Source organism: Tarenaya hassleriana, unplaced genomic scaffold (assembly GCF_000463585.1).
Source record: "Tarenaya hassleriana unplaced genomic scaffold, ASM46358v1 Cleome24, whole genome shotgun sequence".
NCBI lineage: Eukaryota > Viridiplantae > Streptophyta > Magnoliopsida > Brassicales > Cleomaceae > Tarenaya > Tarenaya hassleriana.
The window spans coordinates 946616-969909 of record NW_010965696.1 but is presented as its reverse complement, the minus strand read 5'-3'; the positions used below and the strand labels follow the sequence as shown (position 1 = coordinate 969909).

The window sequence follows — 23294 nt, the reverse complement described above, 5'->3', positions numbered from 1 at the left end:
ACCCGGGCCCAGATTCGGTCCAGCCACGGTGGCGGCGCTATTGTGGCCGTTCACGGCGGCGACGTGATCAGCTCCGCCGGAAAGTGGTGGAAGCTCCGCCGCCGATTCTGATTGCTCCTGAGAAACAACCTTGCTCGCGATAATCGCGCACGTGCTCTGCCATTCGGCTCGACTAGAGCCAACTCCGTGGTGGAAGCTCAAACAGTCAGATCTCTGCGCACAGTGAACGACATGACTCGAACGCGCCATCCTCGCCGTCGCCGGAGAAGCTCCGAGCATTGGCTTCAGGTGATGCGGAGACGACGGAGAAACAGCTTTCATGCTTCAGGAAAAAAAAAGAAAAAGAGAAACCTGGTTGGTTGATCAGCTTGGAACGTCAAGCTGAGGAGGAAGAAACGAGGGGATAAGGTCTTTATATACGAAGAAAAAGGCTGGAAACGACAGCGTTTTATGGTCAATCCCCTCACCTACCACCACCTCCAACTTCGTTTTTAAAATTTAATTATGACCTTATTAAACGAATTCGATGACTTATTACCAATTTAATTCATAATTAAAATTATCATGTTAAGTGAAAGATGCAGTTAAAACAGTATATTTACTCTATTTTAGTTAATAATAACTTTCTATTCTCATCTACAAATCCTGGAGTAAATGTCACTAGATATTTTTCACGAAGATTTTTTTTAAATAAGATTAATTAAATTTACTTAAGAACCCCACTAATTAAAAATATTATATATATTGCTCTCCAACAACTACCAAGGATTTAGACTTTTGAGGTGAGAAGAAGAAAAGATGCTTTTTGAATTTATAATAACACTAACAAAAATCCACAGTCCACACCAACCGCAATACTACAAAAATAAACACTAACATTAGATTATTATAAGCAAATATAATTATATAACAAAGGATGACTGATAATCATCTCCGGTGTTATAATTAGAGCGACATTTTTCCTGTGGATTTTAGTGAACTTCTTTTTTAGCTTGGAGATTTAAATGGTATCTCAAACGAGCCGGTTCGGACCAGATCATACCAATTCGTTCTGAACCAACTCATTTTCAACCCACCTCGTTAAGCCCAATTCTCAAACCAAATCACTTTAACTCACGAGCTGGCTCGCGAGTCGGTATCATATTTTTCTAAATACCTAAAAAATCATATCAAATTATACAAAATCATATCCTAATGATATATCAACATAAAAAAACATATCAATACATCCAAATCATACTTATATCCACATTCACGATCCATATACAAAAAACCATCTCCAAATAGATCAGATCGCAATCCATCCATGTACAACCAATCCATCCATATACAATCAGATCTTAATCCATGTACAAAAAATTATCTCCAAATCTAAATATCATACCAATCAATATCAACACTTTCAAGTTTCAACATAAGAAACCCTAAATTTTTTTAAGCCAGTTCGCGAACTGACCGAGCTAGTTCGCGAACTGACCGAGCTAGTTCGTTTGGGTTCGACTCGTGGTGAGCTAGCTCACTCGGCCTGTTTTTTATTCGGATTCAGATATTCTTGACTCGGCTCGATAAAAAAGGAGCCAACCTCGAGATAGCTCGCGAGTTCGAGTTCGGTTCGTTTTGACATCCTTACTGATACCTATCTCTATTTTGTTTTTTTATTATACATAAAATTAGACATTCATTACAGAATATATATATATATATATATATATATATATATATTGGATATTTATTTTAATAATTTAGTGGTATTCTTTTATTTTTTTTATAAAATCCAATTTTTAATTGAAAATTATAAAAAAGGTAAAAAAAAAAATTTGATTGAATTATTATATTTCAGTTATCTACTAAAATCAAAATAATAATTTTAGAAAATCATTTACGTTTTCAAATTATATAAAAAAATCTGTTATTTAAGGTATACATATATTCACAGACGCCCCCTTTTCAGGACCAAATAAAAAGCCTCTAACAAAAAAAATCCAATTTAAAAATAAATTATGGAATTTAACGAAAAAATATCTAAATATTTTTTCTACATCTACCAACCTCTTATATAAACTATGAAGGAACTCTCAAGTTTATCATGAGAGGAAAATAAATAACAAATAAAAATTAGAAAATATAAAATAATTGTCTCAAATTGAATATATTCAATTTACGACGACACTCTTTTGTGGCATTTTTCCCTTTCAAAATCGTCAAAAAATAAAAAATAAAAAATCAAGTTGGATGGGTGAAGGTGGTCCTCTATAAAGTAGGTGAGAAATAAGGTGGGAACACTTATTGTGTTTTCATTCTCCTGTGGATTTTGGAATCTTTAATTTGTATATATATATAAATTTAGTTTTTGAATATTAAAAACGTAATTACAATTTTTTCTCTCTCTCCAAAACTCCTATATATGACTTAAGTCGTCATATACTAATATTATATAATTCCATCATACGAAAATTTCAATATGATATGATCATTTACAAGGGCAAGAAGCCAACTCTGAAATTCTCCTATGAATTGAAACATATAATAATATTTCATTGATTACCCAACAAATAAAAAGCCAAAAAAGGAGTGGCTTAGATACAAAAGCATTGATCATAATCTACAACTTACAACAGCAACTAAACCTTCTTGTCTTTACCCTAATCATCCAAAAAAAAAACTCTCCAATGGACAAACTTGTGACCCAAGAAACGTCCCACGGTGTTGAAAGCTTCTGAGAGAGAGACAACAAAGGGAAAGAAAGAAGAGGTTCTCATCTAAGTATTTACCCATTTAAGCTTTGTAAGAGACTTACACCAAGTTTCTCTCTTTGTAAGCCTCAGAGGCCAACCCATTTGACCCATCTGAAAAACCGACCAACCCGGAATGGCAGCTCGTAGTCTTTGGCGAGGGCGGGTTCTCTCGTGGCAGCCTCGTGATCAGACCAGACATAAACTCTGCGTTCTTGCTTGCTTCCCGGGACTGTGTTGTCTAAGATTACGGCCACGATGAAAGCAATGACCATATTCATCGATAGGACCGTGTTCATAACGTAGTTCACCTGCAAAGAAAAAAACATGAAAAAATGTTGTCTGAACAATGAAAAGCTTCATCGAGTGACCTGAATCTCTTGTGGTTAAAACTTGCAGTGATCATTTCACATATAATTGGAGGATCAAAAGCTAACCCTTTTCACTAGACTCTCTTTGGGCCAATTCATTAATCAGAGGCATCGGCAAATTTACACTGGCAAAGGCAACAAAAAAACACCCGACAGTTATGTCAAGGTGTTGCATCAAACTTCACTGGACCAAACATGCCAGTGAAGGGAATAAGCTGATGACCATATCTAATTTCTGTTGGCCAACCATTGACAGCGACAGCGACAGTGACCAAACACTTCATAGCGGGCAACTGAACAAATTTTTACCGGTTTCAGAACCACAGGAACAAAAGGCATGAAACCCGAGTCAGCAAGACAAGGGATTTGTTGTTTGTCCTTATATAGCAAGCACCCTAAGAAAAATGGATACATACCCCATTATATTGGCTTCTGAGTGGTCCATGAGAAGCCACGATATACGGTTGGTAATAACTTGGAACGACATCTTCGAGTTTGGAGATAAGCCATACTGCTGGAAGTAGGCTGGGACAGAAAGAGAGAAGAAGAGCAACGACCCGACAATGATGATATTCCGTGAACTTCCAGCTTCACTATAACGTAGATTGGACAGACCTAAAGCCGTAAGCATTGCCCACATAAAGCAAAGAAGGGAAGCAACCATGACTTGAGGAATCGATGCAATAAAGACTCCAACTTTACCTGTGGGATATCAGAAGTTTTAGTTATATTGCGAAAAAGAGACAAGGGATGAACTCACATCTAATTTATACGTATAGTATTTTTCAGGTTCTGTTCCGCAGAGAACAACGCAAGCTAAAACGGTATTAAACAATATCAATGGTGACTTACCAACAAGGGAAAAGAACCACACGTTCCAGTAGGAGCAGCTTCATCTTCATAATAGTGTACCTGGTTTAAAGAACACCAAGAGTTAGCACCACCATTCTAATCTCATCCATGAAATTCGGGAATATTTCTCGAGAATAAAGTAAAAATAACCTCGCAGGGGAAAGAAGAGCACCAAAACTAGATGAAATTAACTAAAAAATGTGAAATCAGAGAAGGTAATATCGGAAAACAGTTTACGTTAACACCAGCTTCAGTGGCATTCTTCTTCATTTCCTCTCCGTACCTGTCCTTTCCAATAGATCCCATATAACTAGTTGCCCCGGGGATTTGAAGCATCCACTGCAAAAGGGCAAAGACATCATTAGTCTGGCAACTGCACTTCTTTGCTCCAAGGAACATGAAAAAATCACATATAAAGAACGTACTTGGGCCACTTTGATCGAGTTCTGGGTAGCACCTGGAAAAAAGAGAGAGAATCAAGAACAGGAAGACATCAAAATCTTGCCATTACATATCCATCGAAAGCATAACACCAATGTGAGAGAATATTAAAGATAAGTTACCTCCGGCAATGTATTCAACATTGTCCAAGCGGTTCATTTCCTCGTACCTAGGAAAAATACCCTTTTCATGAGAGATTACATACCTGAGCTGACAACTAGATAGCTAAACACATGCACCCAACTCCAGGCTCTTCTGCTCCCCATTTTGGTCACCGCAATTGTATGCACATTTTCAGTAACGGAGGTCGAACCCGTACCTGTACCCCAAGACCGGCTAAGAAAATTGTCAGACCTTCGAGACCGATTACTCGGCTCACAACACTGGGAGTTGGAGGCCTGGATGCTACTAGCAGAGAAGAAACATGATATGAACCAACCTAACATAGTAAAACACGAAAACAAACAGGAATAAAAGAACAGGCTTTTTGGATGAAGGTAGTTATGGGCAAGGTAAACTCACTAACTCAGCATGGACTAAAGGAACAGAGAAAACACTAACCGAGTCTACAGAAGCAATTATGGAAATCAAGCACATAACAAGAGCCATTTTCCAGTTGAAAACTGGGGTACCCCATTGTAAGGGGTAGGGAAACCTAAACCAGGGGGCGGATCTCAATGCATGAGAAGTATCAACCCGGCAGTATTTCATTCTAGACACATGTTTTCTGCAGGGATTCGACACTATGTTCGAGGCCGGAATGTTCGGATCACAGCTCTTGTAACTGTACTCTCCAGCTGCTGTCAAAAGAAATGCGGCTGCCCATGTGATTGCCAGCCCCAACGGAACCTGTCAGTAATAAACTAATTGATCAGTCACCGAGGAAGGAAAAGGGAGATGTGATTGGTTGGAGATCTATTTTCTCAATCCTCCTTTCTCTATCAGAAGAGGCGTTAAGTAGTTGGTTTATCTAATAGAAATAGGCCTCAATGGTTATTGTCATATTGAGCAATCTCACCTGAATTCAGCCAGTGGTTATTATTTCATAGCAGTACATTATTCGGGTAAAAGCCAATGACTGGGCCTGAAACCTTAACTTACCGCATAAATAAGGAAAACTCGATGACCCAAAACCGAGATCTTCCAGAGGTACTGCATAGATATTTGAATCAAACTTGTCAAGTATCATTCACATTATCATGAAGCAACTTGGTAATGTGACATGATATGATAAGTTTACCTAACTTGAAAGAATAGAAGAATAAAACACTATAACCAGATAAAATCAATCTGTGTGGACAGTCTACCTAGAAAGATGCTTAATTCAGCAGGTTTACCGTGCGATCTCAAAAACTTACAAGAGCAAAAATAACCACCAGCAGTATCTGCATAGCTCCAATCTCAATACATTTACCAACAAGCAGGAAACCGTAGCTGAAAAAGGAAAGTCCAACCGCAGCTACCGTTGGGGCAATAACTACTGGATTGAGCAACCTGGGTGAAGGAAAAAGAATTGCAATATATAAATACAGTAACGGGCATAACTACTGAATGAAATATAGCTAGAAGGTGCCGGCTTCTGTAAGAAAACAAAAAATATTAAGGATTGTACTTCAAAAACAGTGACATCAGGCCACTATATCCAAGAATTGCTTGAAAAGCTGAACCAAATATGATAGCACCTTGAAGTTCCCTCATAATATGCTTGAAGTTCTGTCATATTTACCAAAGTACAGCACTTTGATGTCAACCGTTCAAAGGTTAGAAAGAGAATCATAAGTTAAACCCAGAGGAAAAACCCACTTGGAAAAATACATGGAAAAACCCACTTGGAAAAGCTTGTGACATTTCTAAACTTAGCCATAGTTGAGGGATAGAGCAAAAACATACTAACATACACAACTTGAGAAACAGAATTTGTCATCTACTATGTGTCATGCGGTATCTTTCCAATGGTTAGCCCTAGCATGAGACTCGGAAAAAGTTGCCTCGAAATTTGAAGGAGAGCTACAAAATGACAATTTTGAGAAACCTTTACACCATATAAGTCAGGGAATTACATGCCTTACTATTGACCAGACAACCAGATTAACTATTGGCTTCTTACATGTACACAGTACACAACATCTACAACTATATTTGCATTTGTATAATATCATCAAACGAAATGATTCGAAGACTGAAGAAACAAATAACATGGGGAATACAGGGAACGTCATGAAAAAGTTACATGTTTTCACATACACATATGTAAAAGATCGCACTTACATTTCCAGTAAGTCCTTGGAATTCCGGAGAGTTTACAATTGCCAAAGCGGGAGCCAGGAAAACAAAGGAAGGACCCTGTATCAGAGGTAGCCTCGACCCAAATGAAGTATGCAATAAAGTCTTGATGCCACACGAAGAGTACCGTGGAGACCACATTTGCTATGTCTTCCTATATATACACCGTTATATGATCCCATACACTCAAAAAACTAAACTATTTCATAACATGTATAAGCATTAATCTAAAATGATAAGAGAGAAAGGCCAAGGATCACTTACTTGAGAACCACAAATTACAGGTTTTTCATTATGTTTCGGGACATGTAACAGATAACGTTCTCATTCCAGTGTCTATTTAGCCATTATATCAATAGAACAGACCCTGTATTTGCAACTCATTTGATAATACAGGTTTTTCATTATGTTTCGGAACATGTCACAGATAGCGTTCCTATTCGAGAGTCTGTTAAGCCGTTATTCCCAATAGAAAACAGACCATTGCATTATGTTTCGGGACATTTAACAGATAGCGTTCCCATTCCAAGGCCTGTTTAACCATCACATCATTCTCGATAGAACAGACCCTGTATTTGCATCTCATGATATTACAGGTTTTTCATTATGTTTCGGGCCATGTAACAGATAGCGTTCCTATTTCAGAGTCTATTTAGCCATTATTTCAATAGAATAGACCCTGTACTTACAACTCATTTGATAATACAGATTTTTCATTATGTTTCGGGACATGTCACAGATAGCGTTCCATTCGATGGTCTGTTTAGCCATTATTCCCAATAGAAAACAGACCATCTCATTTGAGAATGCATATTTTGCATTATTTTTCCCGACAATTAACAGATAACGTTCCTATTCCAAGATCTGTTTAGCCACCATATCCTTCCCGATAGAACAGACCCTGTATTTGCATCTCATTTGAGATTACAGGTTTTTCATTATGTTTCGCGACATGTAACAGATAGCGTTCTCATTCCACGGTCTATTTAGCCATTATATCAATAGAAGAGACCATGTACTTGCAACTCATTTGATAATACAAATTTTTCATTGTGTTTCGGGACAGCCACAGATAGCGTTCCATTCGATGGTCTGTTTAGCCGTTATTCCAAATAGAAAACAGACCATCTCATTTGAGAATGCATACTTTTGCATTATTTTTCGCGACAATTAACAGATAGCGTTCCTATTCCAAGATCTGTTTAGCCATCGTATCCTTCCCGATAGAACAGACCCTGTATTTGCATCTCATTTGAGATTATAGGTTTTTTATTATGTTTTGGGACATGTAACAGATAGTGTTCTCATTCCCGGGTTTATTTAGCCGTTATATCAATAGAACAGACTCTGTACTTGCAACTCATTTGATAATACAGGTTTTTCATTATGCTTCGTGACATGTCACAGATAGAGTTCCCATTCGAGGGTCTGTTTAGCCGTTATTCCCAACAGAAAACAGACCATCTCATTTGAGAATGCATACTTTTACATTATGTTTCGGGATATTTAACAGATAACGTTCTCCATTCCAATGTCTGTTTAGACATCATATCATTCCCGTTAGAACATACCATGTATTTGCATTTGAGATTACAGGTTTTTCATTATGTTTCGGGACATGTAACACATAGCGTTCCCATTCCCGTGTCTATTTAGCCATTATATCAATAGAACAGACCATGTATTTGCAACTCATTTGATAATACATGTTTTTCATTATGTTTCGGGACATGTAACAGATAGCGTTCCTATTCGACGGTCTGTTTAGTTGTTATTCCCAATAGAAAACAGACCATTGCATTATGTTTTGGGACATTTAACAGATAGCGTTCCCATTCCAAGGTCTGTTTAGCCATCATATCATTCCCGATAGAACAAACCATGTATTTGCATCTCATTTGATATTACAGGTTTTTCATTATGTTTCGGACCATGTAACAGATAGCGTTCCTATTCTAGCGTCTATTTAGCCATTATTTCAATAGATTAGACCTTATACTTGCAACTTATTTGATAATACAGATTTTTCATTATGTTTCGGGACATGTCACATATAGCGTTCCATTCGATGTTCTGTTTAGCCATTATTCCCAATAGAAAACAGACCATCTCATTTGAGAATGCATATTTTGCATTATTTTTCGCGACAATTAACAGATAGCGTTCCTATTCCAAGATCTGTTTAGCCACCATATCCTTCCCGATAGAACAGACCATGTATTTGCATCTCATTTGAGATTACAGGTTTTTCATTATGTTTCGCGACATGTAACAGATAGCGTTCCCATTCCACGGTCTATTTAGCCATTATATCAATAGAACAGACCTTGTACTTGCAACTCATTTGATAATACAGGTTTTTCATTATGTTTCAGGATATGTCACAGATAGAGTTCCCATTCGAGAGTCTGTTTAGCTATTATTCCCAATAGAAAACAGACAATCTCATTTGAGAATGCATTCTTTTGCATTATGTTTCGAGACATTTAACAGATAGCGTTCCCATTCAAGATCTGTTTAGACATCATATTATTCCTGTTAGAACACACCCTGTATTTGTATCTCATTTGAGATTACACGTTTTTCATTATGTTTCATGACATGTAACAGATAGCATTCCCATTCCAGGGTCTATTTAGCCATTATTTCAATAGAATAGACCCTGTAATTGCAACTCATTTGATAATACTTATTTTTCATTGTGTTTCGGGACAGTCACAGATAGCGTTCCATTTGATGGTCTGTTTAGCCGTTATTCCCAATAGAAAACAGACCATCTCATTTGAGAATGCATACTTTTGCATTAATTTTCGCGACAATTAACAGATAGCGTTCCTATTCCAAGATCTGTTTAGCCATCATATCCTTCCCGATAGAACAGACCCTGTATTTGCATCTCATTTAAGATTACAGGTTTTTTATTATGTTTCGCGACATGTAACAGATAGCGTTCCCATTCCACGGTCTATTTAGCCATTATATCAATAGAACGGACCCTGTACTTGCAACTCATTTGATAATACAGGTTTTTCAATATGTTTCAGGACATGTCACAGATAGAGTTCCCATTCGATGGTCTGTTTTGTCGTTATTCCCAACAGAAAACAGACCATCTCATTTGAGAATGCATACTTTTGCATTATATTTCGGGACATTTAACAGATAGCGTTCCCATTCCAAGGTCTGTTTAGACATCATATCATTCCCGTTAGAACAGACCCTGTATTTGCATCTCATTTGGGATTACAGGTTTTTCATTATGTTTCGGGACATGTAACAGATATCGTTCCCATTCCAGTGTCTATTTAGCCATTATATCAATAGAACAGACCATATATTTGCACTCATTTGATAATACAAGTTTTTCATTATGTTTTAGGACATGTCACAGATAGAGTTCCCATTCGATGGTCTGTTTAGCTGTTATTCCCAACAGAAAACATACCATCTCATTTGAGAATGCATACTTTTGCATTATGTTTCAGGACATTTAACAGATAGTGTTCCCATTCCAATGTCTGTTTAGACATCATATCATTTCCGTTAGAACATACCCTGTATTTGCATCTCATTTGAGATTACAGGTTTTTCATTATGTTTCGAGACATGTAACAGATATCGTTCCCATTCCAGTGTCTATTTAGCCATTATATCAATAGAACAGACCCTATATTTGCAACTCATTTGATAATACAAGCTTTTCATTATGTTTCGGGATATGTAACAGATAGCGTTCTCATTCGAGGGTCTATTTAGTCGTTATTCCCAATAGAAAACAGACCATTGCATTATGTTTCGGGACATTTAACAGGTAGAGTTCCCATTCCAAGGTCTATTTAGCCATCATATCATTCCCGATAGAACAGACCATGTATTTGCATCTCATTTGATATTACAGGTTTTTCATTATGTTTCGAGCCATGTAACAGATAGCGTTCTCATTCCAGGGTCTATTTAGCCATTATTTCAATAGAATAGACCTTGTTGTACTTGCAACTTATTTGATAATACAGATTTTTTATTATGTTTCGGGACATGCCACATATAGCGTTTCATTCGATGGTCTAATTAGCCATTATTCTCAATAGAAAACTGACCATCTCATTTGAGAATGCATATTTTGCATTATTTTTCGCGACAATTAACAGATAGCGTTCCTATTCCAAGATCTGTTTAGCCACCATATCCTTCCCGATAGAACAGACCCTGTATTTGCATCTCATTTGATATTACATGTTTTTTATTATGTTTCGCGACATGTAACAGATAGCGTTCCCTTTCCACGGTCTATTTAGCCATTATATCAATAGAACGGACCATGTACTTGCAACTTATTTGATAATACATGTTTTTCATTATGTTTCGGAACATGTCACAGATAGAGTTCCCATTCGAGGGTCTGTGTAGCCGTTATTCCCAACAGAAAACATACCATCTCATTTGAGAATGCATACTTTTGCATTATGTTTCGGGACATTTAACAGATAGAGTTCCCATTCAAGGTCTGTTTAGACATCATATTATTCCTGTTAGAACACACCCTGTATTTTAATCTCATTTGAGATTACAGGTTTTTCATTATGTTTCGGGACATTTAACAGATAGTATTCTCATTCCAGGGTCTATTTAGCCATTATTTCAATAGAATAGACCATGTACTTGCAACTCATTTGATAATACTGAATTTTCATTGTGTTTCGGGACAGACACAAATAGTGTTCCATTCGATGGGCTGTTTAGCCATTATTTCCAATAGAAAACAGACCATCTCATTTGACAAGGCATATTTTTGGATTATGTTTCGCGACATTTAACATATAGCATTCCTATTCCAAGGTCTATTTAGCCATCATATCCTTCCTGATAGAACAGACCCTGTATTTGCATCTCATTTGATATTACAGGTTTTTCATTATGTTTCGGGACATGTAACAGATAGCGTTCCCATTCCAGAGTCTATTTAGTCATTATATCAATAAAACAGACCTTGTACTTGCAACTCATTTGACAATATATGTTTTCCATTATGTTTCGGGATATGTCATAAATAGCAATCCCATTCGAGGGTATGTTTAGCCGTTATTCCTAATAGAAAACATACCATCTCATTTGAAAATGCATACTTTTGCATTATGTTTCGGAACATTTAGCAGATAGCGTTCCCATTCAAGATCTGTTTAGACATCATATTATTCCTGTTAGAACACACCCTGTATTTGTATCTCATTTGAGATTACACGTTTTTCATTATGTTTCATGACATGTAACAGATAGCATTCCCATTCCAGGGTCTATTTAGCCATTATTTCAATAGAATAGACCCTGTAATTGCAACTCATTTGATAATACTTATTTTTCACTGTGTTTCGGGACAATCACAGATAGCGTTCCATTCGATGGTCTGTTTAGCCGTTATTCCCAATAGAAAACAGACCATCTCATTTGAGAATGCACACTTTTGCATTATTTTTCGCGACAATTAATAGATAGCGTTCCTATTCCAAGATCTGTTTAGCCATCATATCCTTCCCGATAGATTGCATCTCATTTGAGATTACATGTTTTTTATTATGTTTTGGGACATATAACAGATAGTGTTTCCATACCAGAGTTTATTTAGCCATTATATCAATAGAACGGACCCTGTACTTAGCAACTCATTTGATAATACATGTTTTTCATAATGTTTCGGGACATGTCACAGATAGAGTTCCCATTCGAGGGTCTGTTTAGCCGTTATTCCCAACAGAAAACAGACCATCTCATTTGAGAATGCATACTTTTGCATTATGTTTCGGAAAATTTAACAGATAGCGTTCTCATTCCAAGGTCTGTTTAGACATCATATTATTCCCGTTAGAACAGACCCTGTATTTGCATCTCATTTGAGATTACAGGTTTTTCATTATGTTTCGGACATGTATCAGATAGTGTTCCCATTCCAGGGTCTATTTAGCCATTATTTCAAAAGAATAGACCATGTAATTGCAACTCATTTGATAATACTTATTTTTCATTGTGTTTCGGGACATGTAACAGATAGCGTTCCCATTCGAGGGTCTGTTTAGTCGTTATTCCCAATAGAAAACAGACCATTGCTTTATGTTTCGGGACATTTAACAGATAGTGTTCCCATTCCAAGGTCTATTTAGCCATCATATCATTCCCGATAGAACAGACCATGTATTTGCATCTCATTTGATATTACAGGTTTTTCATTATGTTGGGCCATGTAACAGATAGCGTTCCCATTCCAGGGTCTATTTAGCCATTATTTCAATAGAATAGACCTTGTACTTGCAACTTATTTGATAATACAGATTTTTCATTATGTTTCGGGACATGTCACACATAGCGTTCTATTCGATGGTCTGTTTAGCCATTATTCCCAATACAAAACAGACCATCTCATTTGAGAATGCATATTTTGCATTATTTTTCGCGACAATTAACAGATAGCGTTCCTATTCCAAGATCTGTTTAGCCACCATATCCTTCCCGATAGAACAGACCCTGTATTTGCATCTCATTTGAGATTACAGGTTTTTCATTATGTTTCGGGACATGTAACAGATAGGTTCTCATTCTAAGGTCTATTTAGCAATTATTTCAATAGAACAGACCCTGTACTTGTAACTCATTTGATAATACAGGCTTTTCGTTATGTTTCGGGATATGTCACAGATAGCGTTCTCATTCGAGGGTCTGCTTAGCCATTATTCCCAATAGAAAACAGACCATAACAGAACAGACCCTCTGCATTTATCTCATTTGTGATTATCGACTTTTTTATTACAAATCGGAATATATTAAGACTTCAGAACAGAGTTTTCTAATTGCATCAGATGCACGATAAAGTCCAGAACAAACATATATCAAGCATCTTTTCCAGATTATTATATATAGATAATGTTCCTATTCAAGCAGAAATTCAAACAGAGAAGAACATTTGCAAAGCTCAAAACTTACAGGTTTCCATAGGGTTTCACCCGGAAGCATCCTTCGTTTCAAGTACTTCAATTTTACCATTCAGTAGTTCAACAACAATCATCCACCGGGACAACACCAACCTAAATATGCACAAGACCTTTAATATGTTTCAGTACAAAGATAATAAGTTAGAAATTTCAGAAAAGATTACCATTGTCATAAACTTGCGAGACTTCACAATTGATATGAGGAAACTTCTCAATCACCTAAACATTCAGATTTTCGGCTTTAAAAAAATCACGCCGACATCTACACTCTTATGAACCAAACCAAACCTTAAGCAGAGACTTCACAATTGACATATGTAGAAAGCGGATCAGATATAGCTTCAAGGTCAACTGAAATAACATTCCTCAACAGCTCTCAGGTCCATGGTCACCTAGCAGTAGCAGCAACAACAAAAAAAAAAGAATAACTTCACATCAACAACCATTGAACAAAAAACCTAATGAGTAATCATGTAAGCACAAATGTGTACCTCATTACCACAAACATAAATTCCTCAAGGGGAAATGGACATTGCATTCTCGAGTGAGATTATGCTATTAAGTGTAGCATTCTCTAAAATTTACCAACAAAAATCCCTCCCATGGACGCCGAGGGGGAATGGACGCCGCCACTGCTTGCAACAGCTGGCTTTTTCCCAGTCTAGGGTCACCTAGCCGTAGCAGCGACGCAAAAAAAAAAGCTCAATTTCAACATAAAAAGGAAAAAAGAAACAGTTCAATATAGTGGACATTGCACTCTCGAGTGATTTTATGCAAGTAAGCATAACATTCTCTAAATCTTACACTAAAGTAAATGCTAGGTAACCACTGCGAACTTCAGGATCTACGAAACAGTCAGACAAGCAAGATAGGATAAGGAAAGGAAGTAGCAAACCCAAAGAATGAACCCCCTTAAACCACAGGATGTAATTTGAATGTCACATAGAAAAGTTTCTCAATTTGTTTCAAGATGTAGAGAAATTACACTAGACACAGAGAGAAACTGAGCTAATATTATTTATTTACAGGGAATAAAAGTAAGGTCTTTTTTTTGTTCTCATTCAAGAAATCTATTTCTCTGGGCGTTCAGATCGGCCATCCGAGGATACATGCATACAGAGAGATAGATATATATATTTATAGAGAGAGAGAGAGAGAGAGAGAGAGAGAGAGAGAGAGAGAAATGCATATAGGTTTTGCAGATTTATGACTAAAAGTACTTGCTCCACAGAAAGAAATCAATAGTCGAAAACACAAAATCTGATTCAGCATAAACACACCAAGAAAACTATAAGTAGAGATATAGTGGAATTACCTGAAATCCCTCCCATGAAGCTCATATATACCAAAGAATTTTAACAAAGAACATAACTTGAGCAGTACGAACCCAAAGGTGAAGTGAGATAGCTTCTTCTGTATAATGTGCACCTAGAGGACCGTCATAGGAGATTAATTTGTCCAAGACACCAGGTAGTTGCAACCCGGTTCCCTCGATTAGCCATCCTTCGGCTGCAGAAGAAATACAAGTTGTTGCCGACATGCAAAACCAGGAAACAACAGTAGAGAAGATGAATCGTACAATGGAATGAAACACAGTTAAAGATTCTTACTGTCAAAGCAAGAAATGGCTAACTGGCTTTTGACAAGATCTCTAACATCCAAACCCAAACGAACAGAAAGGTAGTCCTCCAGACCAATCTCACAGATGTGCCACTATAAAGTGAACCACCAAAATGAATCAACTCCTTGCATAATGTACAGAATAATTCCCAAAATGATCTCACCTTCCGTCGCATTGCAATGGCAGCATCCGGAGCACCATTTCGCAAGCCACTTCCAAGGCCCTTCACAATTTCTTCTCTCGGATAATTCAGGGAATGCATTGTTTTGATCAACTCCAAAACATCAGCCGAGTCTCCCAACAGAGTCAAGTGAAAATACGTATTTCATTATCAGCCAGATTAAAAAACTTTATAATTACAGACCTCTGCATAAATGCACTGAATTAATAAAAAAAAATCATGGGTTGATATTTGTTTTCTGGAATCTTATCTCCCAAAATCCTGAGTGTGTCCAAAGACTCCAAAATCATGTTATATTGGTTTTGCATGTCATCTTTATACCGACAAATAATTGTACCTGGATGTTATACTAGAGAACATACCAGCAAAGCCAATTATATATGATTGCAACTAAGATGGTGAACCCGTTTGCATTCTGAAAACAGATTAAGATCAGAAAAACCTCTCTCATCCATAGATGCTCGATTGTAATCAAGTTGCTCCGTGAGCCAGCAACATGATACAGAGGGAAGCATTTAATACATGGGACAATCACACAACACAACTCCAGATGAAAAATATATATGATTTCGAAGAAACTAATGGCACATACCTTCCAGCATTGAAGAAATCCTTAAGCTGATTATGGAACATTTTGAACTGCTCTGCAAAGTCTCCACTATATATTCTCCTGGTTCTTGGTGATTCTTTCTAGCATCGTTTCTGTCGCAATTGGATCTTCAGAGCCAACATTCAGGTGAAGCTTGTTTTGTATTCTATGCTTGATTTCTTGCTGGAATGTAGAAGTTACATGATTATTCGAGCCAAAAGAATCCGTCAAAAAAGGAATAAAAGTCCATCAGATGCCAACCATTGAACAAAAAACCTGATGAGTAATCATGTAAGCACAATTCCGTAACACATTACCATAAACATAAATTCCTCGAGGGGAAATGGATGCCGCTGCTTGCAACAGCTTGCTTTTTTTCCATTTCAGGGTCACCTGGCAAAAGCAGCAACACAAAAAGAATAGCTCAATTTCAACGGAAAAAAAGGAAAAAAAAACAAAGAAACAGTTCATTATAGTGGACATTGCATTCTTGAATGAGTTTATGCTATTAAATGTAGCATTCTCTAAATTTAACCAACAAATATAACATGAATGTCGCCTTTGACCAGTTGGAACAACATACAAACTCCATTCGTCACATGCTAACTCATTACAGAACTAGTACACAAGAATATTGACATTTGTACCACCGTTAACTTCAGGATCTACAAAATGATCATCGGCACTGAAATAACAAGAAACAATCAGACAAGCGAGAAATTACACAAGCACAGAGAGAAACTGAGCTAATTACAGGGGATAAAAGTAAGGTCTTTGTTGTGTTCTCATTAAGAAATCCATGCTCTGGGCATCAAAGGAAAAGAGAGAGAGATGCATATAGTTTTTGCAGATTTATGACTAACCAAGAAAACTATAAGCACAAATATAGTGGAATTACCTGAAATCCCTCACAAGAAGCTCATATATACCAAACAATTTTAACCAACAATATAGTACTTGAGCAGTAGGGGCCCAAAGGCGAAGAGAGATAGCTTCTTCTGTATAATGTGCACCTAGTTGCTGCCAGGATACCAAAAAGTGGGAAACAACAGTAGAGGAGAAGAAGAGTACTACGGAATGAAACACAGTTAAAGATTATAACTGTCAATGTAAGAAACATCTAACTGGACTGGATTTTGACAAGATCTCTGACATCCAAATCCAAAGCAACTTTGAACTGTCTGTAATGCTTGACATGCGGAAACTTCTCAATCACCTAAAAATTCAGATATCCGCTTTAAAAAAATCATACCGACATCTACACTCTAACTAACCAAACCTTAAGCAGAGACTTTCAATTGACATATGTAGGAATCGGACCAGATACAACTTCAAGATCAACTCAAATGAAATTACTCGAGGAGAAATGGATGCCGCTACTTGCAACTGCTTTCAGGTCCCGGGTCACCTAGTAGTAGCAGCAACAACAAAAAAAAAAAGCTGTAAAAGATGGAATAAATGTCCATCACATGTCACCCATTGAACAAAAAACCTAATGAGTAATCGTGTAAGCACAATTCCGTACCTTGTGGACTGCAGCACTCATGCATGGGATAACCACTCTCGGATTGTGCTCCAGATTCACAAAATAGTTATCAATATGGTAGAGTTTCTTGAATTGTAGGAGATCAAGAAACAAAGAGAAGCACCCCTTACCTTCTTCCTTTGCCTGTTTCGTTCCAGTCAAATGTCTACTTTCTCAATGTACGAGAGGAACTCATGAACCGATGTATGTCTCTAAGGAAAGCCTAGACCCCCATTACTGCTGAATATTACCAGAAACTCAAATTGCAAAAGAGAAATAATTAATCAACGATTGACACAGAGATGTGACGAACACTCCAATTCTTCACGCAGTTAGTCAAAATATACCGTACAATGTCTATATTCGCGAAACTTACAAGATATTCAAGCTTTGCAGAATTTGATGCGTGATAGAGCGAGGTTACCTGAGAAACCAGGCAGATTTCTCACTGTGACAAGGCAGAGACAAGAAGAGACGGAGGAGTTCCGCCGTGATCAGCAACTTCTCCTCATTGATGGCGGATTCCTCGCTGTCCCTGAAGTGAAAAGTTAAGATCTGTGTGATGTCAATCGAATCAACGCCGATTGAAACACCGAACCCATCTGAAGCCAATAGAAAAATCCAAAAAACCAAGAAAAGAAAATTCAGAGGCTACACTAAACCATGACTAGCAATCAAAGAAAAAACATAGACCGGAAAATGTTACAGAGCGTCAAAGAAAAACAGGAAAGATGCAGCCTTTTCTACAAAACCGAACGTTCCACGCGTGGAATCAACAAGAAACATGTAAATGTAGAAAAACTAGGGTTTCTGGCATTGGGTTCACTGGGTGGGTAAACGTAGAAATCAGAAGGGAGAAACAGAAACTAATAAATGAGGAACAGATTCGCAAGAAACTCCAAGAACTGGAAAAGATAGCGAAGAAGAAAATCGCCATCGAAAGAGTGAGAGAGAGAGAGAGAGGAGAGACGAATAGGAAGGAGAGTAATGACAAACGAGGGAGCCAGGCCCTCTTATTTAAGGGTCGGCATTTCCGCAAAAAAGGAAAATTTCAGTGTAAGCGTAAGGGCATTTCCGGTATTCCGTTTTAACCCAGTTTTTCCCCATCTAACGGTCAGAAATTAGGCCCATTTGAGTTCAAAAACTGGCCCGATTACATGATTTACATCATATTCGAGACAAGACGAAAAAGAAATTCTTCCAATAATTCAATTAATAGACGATGAATAAAGCCCAAGACGAGAAGGCCCAAAACCGAACAAAAGAAATTTAAACGAGAAGGCCCAAAACAAAACAACAAAGAAATTGAAAGTAATCGAGACAAGAAAATCATTCAGATTCCGCGAACAATGACCATTCTGCATTCTGAAGAACAAATTCATATTCAGTCCACCACTTTTGTCAATCCACTTAGAATAAATTAAATAACAATGTAACATTTAACATAAAGTGAATTTATGGACTTAAGAAGAGCATTAGCAAATACATTCAATTTCCAAAACACAGAGTAAACAGAAGAACAATGAAGCGAGTCAACCTCACCAAGCCCAGGCGTGTCTCTGAGTCCATACTTCATGTCCACATTCCTAGCACCCAAATCATCCTCCATGCTCTGCGCCAAAACCTCGATCGTCTCCTAACCGGGTCAACCGACCCGTTTGCTCTGACGGCTCCGTTCGCCGGAGCACCCGGTCCCGAACCACCATCCGAATCTCTCTGCCTCTTCACCGGCTGATCCTTCCCAGAAGCAGCAGCCACCGCGGCCGGCACCGCCTGAGCCTGTGACGGGGGAGGTAACTTCTCCTTCTTATCTGCTACAGTTTGCAGCAGGGAGGCGGCGTAGGTGGTCCGTCCTGACCCACCTCGAGATACGGCGGATTGTCGGGTTCTCTGGCGCGAGTTGAAGCAGGAAAGGAGACCTGGCCGGAATCGCTGGCATTAGTCTCTCCGGAGAATTTGGGGCGGAATCCGGTTCGTTTGGCCCAAGAAGACGGCGGCATTGAGGAGGAGTCCGGCGCAGGAGGCCAGGGACCCGGTTTGGGTCGGGTTTGCGGGTCGGAACTCGACCTTTTCCCGTCTACTTTCTCGTGGGTTTTCTCAATGGCGCATACTGTAGCAGGTCTGACTCTAGATCTAAGAAGCCTTGCGCCGTTTCTCCGTTCACCGGAAGATTTCTCCTCGCCGGTAAGCACAGCGAAGGGGGAATACGACGGAATTGAGGTTAGGGTTTCTTCAAGAGGCAGAAAAGAGAGTGACCTGCTGGTGACTGGCGAGAGCGCGAGGTTCAATGGAGAAGTCGGTGAGAGAGAGAGGGAAGATATCTTGAAATTCAGAAAGAACATTTTGTTTCAAAATAAATCGAATATAGAAACTTTTACGCCAGCCATAATCGGATGACGTCATAAATCTCTTTTGGATTCTGGATATCTGTCTAACAAGAACAAAATAACTCATCATCTGCATAATTGTTTTTTTTTCCTTATATCATCTCATCAAGTTCATACAATCTTTTTATCAAAAAAAAAATAGTTAATAAAATCATAATTTTATAATTGGAATCAAATATTATATTTATATTTCAACTAAAATTTTCAGACAAAGAAAAAAAGTGGACTTTCAATGACAATTGAACTCAGTGACGCCTACATATGACATCAACTGCAAGTATTTTCCGTGAATATCTAATGAATTGTACTTTAAACATTATAGTTAGATAAATCACATGCCAAAAATATTTATTAAAATCCGTTGTTTTTTTTTTTTGGCAAATCTTATTTAAAATGGTTTAAGCTTTTTTCTAAATAGTATGCGTTGAAAATTATTATTGCAACTTCTAATTAAAACGTATGCGATACACAAAAGTATCGACGTCACCAAAAAAAAGTGTCAATGTGTATATATAAAATAGTCTATATCGTTTGTGAATTGTTCAAACATACATCAAAGCCAATTATATACAACGGTCCAAAATGTGAAATAAATTTCGTTTTTGAAATGTACGTACAAAAGAGAATGATGGCTATGTCTCGTGATATTACAAGTCTAGCCATTTGAGATTCTTAAAAGGTTTTGGTTCAATCAAATAATATATTTTTAATATTGTTTGGATTTAAATCGAAATCTTAATATCTATATATTATATAAATTAACGGATGTTAACTTATAATTTTTTTCAATTTTGATAGTACTAATCAACAATTTGATATTTTCACGAGTTTCTCTCTATTTTTTATAATTTCGACGTACGATTTAATGGCGCGTTAAATTTTACATATAGAAATTATTATTTTAAAGGGATTTTGGAGAAAGGAAGTGGTAAATAAACTTCACCCATTTTTTCTCGATTAAGAAGACATTTGGATGCCCAATAAACCGAAATACTCATAATCTTTTCAATCATAGAATAAATAATATTCAATTTTACAGTTCATCTATTAATATCAGTATGATTAATCTTATAATTATATATACTCATGCATATCATACTAGCTCTATATATGTGTTAAAACAATCACTTCAATCCAAAATTTGGAAATAAGAAAATAAAAAAGTTCCTCCCATTACATTGCATTCGGATAATTCTAAACAGGTGTTTTCATAGTTTATATTATCATATCACTTGTTTATATGTGCATACACTTATATATAATATACAGTACGGATATCAAATGAACATACATAGCATTTTGTTTAAATTGATAATAATATTTTTGAGCAGGCGATTTTATTAGTAATTTAGTGAGGATAAAAAACTCTCTAAAAAAAACAATGAACTCGGTCGGGCCTGGTCATAAAAAGTAATAAGCACGGGAAGACGGGGGTATAATTGGAAATCCATAAAAGGGAGGAAAAAACCCTAATCCCAGCCCTCTTTCTTCGATGTTTAGAATTCCAACACCCCCCTTTCTCTGATCTCCGTCTCCAGCAACAGGTGAGAATCCCTCTTTGTTTGGTTTGCATCATGTCCTGGATTCGAAAAGTCATGGGATTTCCTTAGCTACGTAATTTGGTTTTCTTTGGTCTCTTGTTGTTTACGGATGCTGTTTTCGAAGTAATTTGCCGAACACTAAGGAACTCTTACTGCTGTGATTGGTATTTGAGGTTCTCATCATTGGTAACAGTTCTTGTTGAATGTGTTTGCGTTGTCTCGTTTGGTGCTTCTGCTGTTCCATTTACGTTACTCTCAGTCTGCAACTTCAAGTTTGAGCCAGTTCCTTGTTCTAGGGAGTATAGATTCTACGAACTCATGCTTCTTTGATGTTTTTTTTATAGCACAGGGCAGAATGAGGTTGGAGAAATGCTGGTTTTGCTCTTCGACGATATACCCAGGACATGGTATCCAGTTTGTCCGGAACGATGCCAAGGTAAATGACTTGACCCTTTTAATTTCGATTCCCGTGGCCTTTGACCTTGGACGAGGAAAAAAATGGCGGTTTTGGTTGGCTGGTGGGCGATGTTTGGTCGGAATCTCTGTCTGATGCGTGTGCCAGAAACATTGCTGTGCTTGTGGGTTTAATCTTTAAACCTTTCAACTATGATTATGATGCATGGGATCGGTAACTGATTCATGTATTTAGTCTCTGAACAATTTATGCTTTTGCAGATTTTCCGGTTCTGTAGGTCAAAATGCCACAAGAACTTCAAGATGAAGAGGAACCCTAGAAAAGTGAAGTGGACTAAAGCCTACAGAAGGCTGCATGGAAAGGACATGACACAGGTAGATGATACATTTAACTTTGATCTAAATTGAGCAGTAGAAGGTGCAGAAGGTTTAAGCTTTTACATGGAGTCTCACCCCCATTCTGCCCGCTTCTCTTTGTATCCAAGGATAAAACCTTTGAGTTTGAGAGGAAGAGAAACAGGCCTGAAAGATACGACAGGAATATGACGGAGAACACACTGAAGGCCATCAAGAAAATCGACAAGATTAGAAGCGAAAGAGAAGCCAGACACATCGAGAAGAGGTAACACATATCATGTATCTCTTCGCTCTTATAAGTAACCGCAAACGTTCTCGGAGAACTGCTGATTCTGATGGGCGGTTGATGTAAATTCAGGATGAAACCGAAGAAGCAAAAGGAGCACAAGGAGGCAATCAGGGAGATAGACCAGAGCATATCGCTGATCAAGGCGCCGTCTTCTCTCCTGCAGCAACAGGATCAGACATCACCAAAGCTCAAAGTCCCAGTCTCCAGCCAGCAATCATCCGACCAATACAACGCCATGGAAGAATGATCTTCTGTATTGCTCCGACTCTGGTTCTCGAAAAAGTGCTTTTCTTTCTTTTTTGCTCGTAAGCGAACCGAATAGCTGAGGTTTATCAAGTCAAATGCAGAGTTCGGTTTGCTTTGGAAATTGCGGTACTGACGTGTTATCACTTTCTGGTTGTGCTCAACAAAAGGGCAACCATACATAATGTACTTCACAATAAAACCGGTTGGCCTACCAATATCCACATTTGGTTATCACCCAACCGGAAAGAATCTGGATTACTAGAACCAGGTTGCATTCACTGTTCATCAAACGCAAGAACCTCGACATAAGCCCGAGGCTTCGTTAAGACAAGCACTGCAGGCACAACCTCGACATCCACAGTCGGACAGACTGAAACCCATGGCTTTCTCCTCCCGTAGATGTTTGGGAACCAACCAGACATGAGCAGCACTGACGTCCTTCCCAAGAGTTTTTCAAATTACATCATTTTACTGTCGTGTATTGGCAA

The 23294-nt window shown here is 37.7% G+C and overlaps 3 protein-coding genes across 5 annotated transcripts in view; 1 reads left to right on the top strand and 2 right to left on the bottom strand.

The window, feature by feature from the left end:
• Nucleotides 1-400, bottom strand: part of LOC104815732 (arogenate dehydratase/prephenate dehydratase 6, chloroplastic) — a 2168-nt gene extending 1768 nt beyond the window's left edge. Inside the window, exons 1-2 of one of the 2 annotated variants that reach the window (XM_019202819.1) lie at nucleotides 243-400; nucleotides 130-182 (exon numbers count right to left, since the gene is read on the bottom strand). In XM_019202819.1, coding sequence (XP_019058364.1) covers nucleotides 130-182; nucleotides 243-321 — 132 coding nt within the window. In that variant the 5' untranslated portion in view covers nucleotides 322-400. Of the gene's footprint in view, nucleotides 1-102 lie in introns of both variants that reach the window. The other variant, XM_019202818.1, reaches the window with a different exon arrangement.
• Nucleotides 401-2495: 2095 nt separating this feature from the next.
• Nucleotides 2496-18546, bottom strand: LOC104815731 (nucleobase-ascorbate transporter 12). The gene is given in 18 exon segments (XM_019202777.1): nucleotides 2496-3043; nucleotides 3520-3587; nucleotides 3590-3805; nucleotides 4602-4727; nucleotides 4730-4835; nucleotides 4958-5245; nucleotides 5498-5548; nucleotides 5755-5890; nucleotides 6009-6109; nucleotides 6665-13192; nucleotides 13649-13749; nucleotides 13821-14048; nucleotides 14148-14327; nucleotides 14972-15165; nucleotides 15267-15369; nucleotides 15441-16230; nucleotides 16365-17455; nucleotides 17573-18546. Coding segments are annotated over 10 exon segments (1470 nt in total). The 5' UTR covers nucleotides 6821-13192; nucleotides 13649-13749; nucleotides 13821-14048; nucleotides 14148-14327; nucleotides 14972-15165; nucleotides 15267-15369; nucleotides 15441-16230; nucleotides 16365-17455; nucleotides 17573-18546; the 3' UTR covers nucleotides 2496-2821.
• Nucleotides 18547-21396: 2850 nt separating this feature from the next.
• LOC104815730 (probable ribosome biogenesis protein RLP24) lies at nucleotides 21397-23017 on the top strand. Of its 2 annotated transcripts, none has more exons than XM_010544268.1 (5): nucleotides 21397-21503; nucleotides 21845-21936; nucleotides 22176-22289; nucleotides 22400-22536; nucleotides 22630-23017. In XM_010544268.1, the coding sequence occupies exons 2-5, from the start codon at nucleotides 21856-21858 to the stop codon at nucleotides 22805-22807; spliced, it is 510 nt and encodes a 169-aa protein (XP_010542570.1). In that variant the 5' UTR covers nucleotides 21397-21503; nucleotides 21845-21855; the 3' UTR covers nucleotides 22808-23017. The 2 variants fall into 2 exon arrangements, with proteins under 2 accessions (XP_010542570.1, XP_010542571.1); XM_010544269.1 differs by having other exon boundaries at nucleotides 21409-21503; nucleotides 21850-21936.
• Nucleotides 23018-23294: the final 277 nt, after the last annotated feature.